At 50.6% G+C, this 2354-nt stretch overlaps 1 protein-coding gene across 1 annotated transcript in view; it reads right to left on the minus strand.

Annotated features, from left to right (window-relative positions):
* The window catches only part of LOC107300378 (multidrug resistance-associated protein 5-like), a 40298-nt gene that overhangs the window by 22537 nt on the left and 15407 nt on the right, over window positions 1-2354 (minus strand). The window contains exon 6 of the mRNA XM_015829713.1: window positions 1372-1533. Coding sequence (XP_015685199.1) covers window positions 1372-1533 — 162 coding nt within the window. The remainder of the gene's footprint in view (window positions 1-1371; window positions 1534-2354) is intronic.

Raw genomic sequence — 2354 nt, forward strand, 5'->3', positions numbered from 1 at the left:
ATATTGAAAAAAAAAAAAAAAAAAAAGATTTCCACTTTTAAGCAAGGCGGTTGCTAAGTGTTCCATTTTGCAACCCTTTTTGCCACAGTTGTTTAAGCAGTCACTGCAGCTGTTAGCGGAACCGGGTGGTCGTTAAGCAAAGCTGGCTTCTCCCATCGATTCTGCTTGTTGAAAGTCAGCTGGGAAGGTCGCCAAGGGGTGATTTGAGGACCCCCGGGACAATGCAACCGTCGTAAGTACAATGCGGGTTGCCAGGCACCAGAAATTTGATCACGTGGAGGCTTCTGCATGCCTCCGAGGCTTGGATCCAATCTCTGGAAGCTCTTTTCTGGGCGCAAACAGCTTGGAGCAGTCCTCTGAGGGCTGGGTCCAATGTCCGGAGGCATTCAGAAGCCCCCCCCCCGGCCTCCGTTCCTGGTGCAAATGGTTTGTAAGACCCCTCCGAGGCCTGGATCCAACCTCCAGAGGCATGCAGAAGCCCCCCCCCCCGATCTCCGTTCCGGGGGCAGCGGCCACGTGGCTCCGGAGTTGGGGGGAAGCAGGAGGCAGGCACCGCAAAGAGCGCGAGAATTCAGGCACCCATTCTCTGCGAAAGAGGATCAGTGCCTGAACTCTCGCGATATTACGGCACCCAGGGGCTTCCATCGACTCTCCTGTCCCTCAAAAGCAGGAACCGCGGCAGAGAGGAGACGGATCTTTTCAAGGTGAGTGAGTCCGGTGCGGCAAGAAGCGAGGGGGAAGCATGAGGTATCTTAGTCGGTCGGGGAGGCCTTGGGGGCCTGTTCCATCACTAGGCCCCCCATGGCCTTCCCCACCTTCAGATACCTCATGTGCACTTGAGCCACAAGCGTTTTAACGAGCAAGGGAGCGATCTCGTTCGAGGCACGAGATTCTCTCTACGAGTTTCGGAGTTACGAGTGGAATGTGCAGGCTCCATTCCACTCGTAACTCGAGGACTACGTGTACGAAGTTCCCTGAAAATGCTTTATACACACAGACAGCATTCAAATGTAGCCAACCAAAATCTGTAAACAGGCTAGGATTAAACCCTGGTTAAATTTTCCTACACATGACTTAAACCAGTGTTTCTCAACCTTGGCAACTTTACAATGTGTGGACTTCAACTCCCAAAATTCTCCAGAATTCTGGGAGTTGAAGTCCACACATCGTAAAGTTGCCAAGGTTGAGAAACACGGACTTAAACTATTCTAAACTCTTGCTTAGATTACTGTGCTCATTTTGGAGACCGAGGAAGCACGCTGCTTCAAAAATTAGCACTAGTCTTTGTGGGTAAAAGAAAGAAGGCAAGATCTAGTCTGAGCTCAGATCCACTAAGATCATCCGGAACCTACTGAATTGTTAACAGAATACCTGCACGCACAACAAGGTGGGTAGAAGTGAAATTTGCGTTTTTGGATAACAACCTGTACCTTCTTCCTTCTTGACTACTTTTTCTTTCTTCACGGATCCCGTTTTGGCGCCTTTCTCCGGGAGTCTTTTCAACGAACTGTTTGCGGTCTTCTTTAAGTTAACCTGCAACAGAGAGAGGAGGTAACTCAGATTCAGCCTGCCTCAACTTTGCAAGAAAAACATGATAAGCACATTCCCCAGAAGAAGGAAAAGGGCCTAGTTAAAGCCTCCATAAATTGATGTCCTGTAATACAGGGCTTTTCAACCAGTGGTACGGGTACCACCTGTGGTACATTGGCACCTGGCAGGTGGTATGCAACCATCCTAGAAAAGTGGTAGTGGGGGAGGGGAATGAGCTGAACCGGTGGCAGCACCGCACAAGCCTGAGCGAGAGACGGCTGGAGCTGCAGGGCTGTCAGGGCTCAGCGGAAGTGCCAGGATCAGCGCCAGGATCCAGCTGGATCTCGGTGCTGATCCTGGTGCTTCCGCTGAGCCCTGAAGAAGCGCCAATCAGCTGGAAAACAGCACTGATCCTGACACTTCTGCTGAGCCCAGAAGAAGCGCCAATCAGCTGGAATGTTGCAGCATCTCCAGGGTCTTGTGATTTACATTCAGATGCTGGGCAACTGATTCATATTTATGATGGTCACAGTGTCCCAGGGTCATGTGAAGGGACCAAAACCTGCTGCAACCACCCAGCAGATGGGGGGGAATAAAAACCAAACACACACACCCCGCTGCCAATACTCAACAGAAATGCTCACAACAATGAAAACCTCGGACAGGAGGAAGAGCGTGGCCGGGCGGGCAAGCAAGTGTCTTGCTCGGCTGTGGCTTGGCGGGCACTTTTTTCAGTGCCATTGTAATTTCGAACAGTCACTAAGCAAACTGTTGACAGTCGAGGACTACCTGTACTTTATCACTTTTTTTTTTTTTTTTGGTCT

This window comes from Protobothrops mucrosquamatus, unplaced genomic scaffold (genome assembly GCF_001527695.2).
Source record: "Protobothrops mucrosquamatus isolate PMUCROS unplaced genomic scaffold, P.Mucros_1.0 scaffold6838, whole genome shotgun sequence".
Taxonomy (NCBI): Eukaryota; Metazoa; Chordata; class Lepidosauria; order Squamata; family Viperidae; genus Protobothrops; species Protobothrops mucrosquamatus.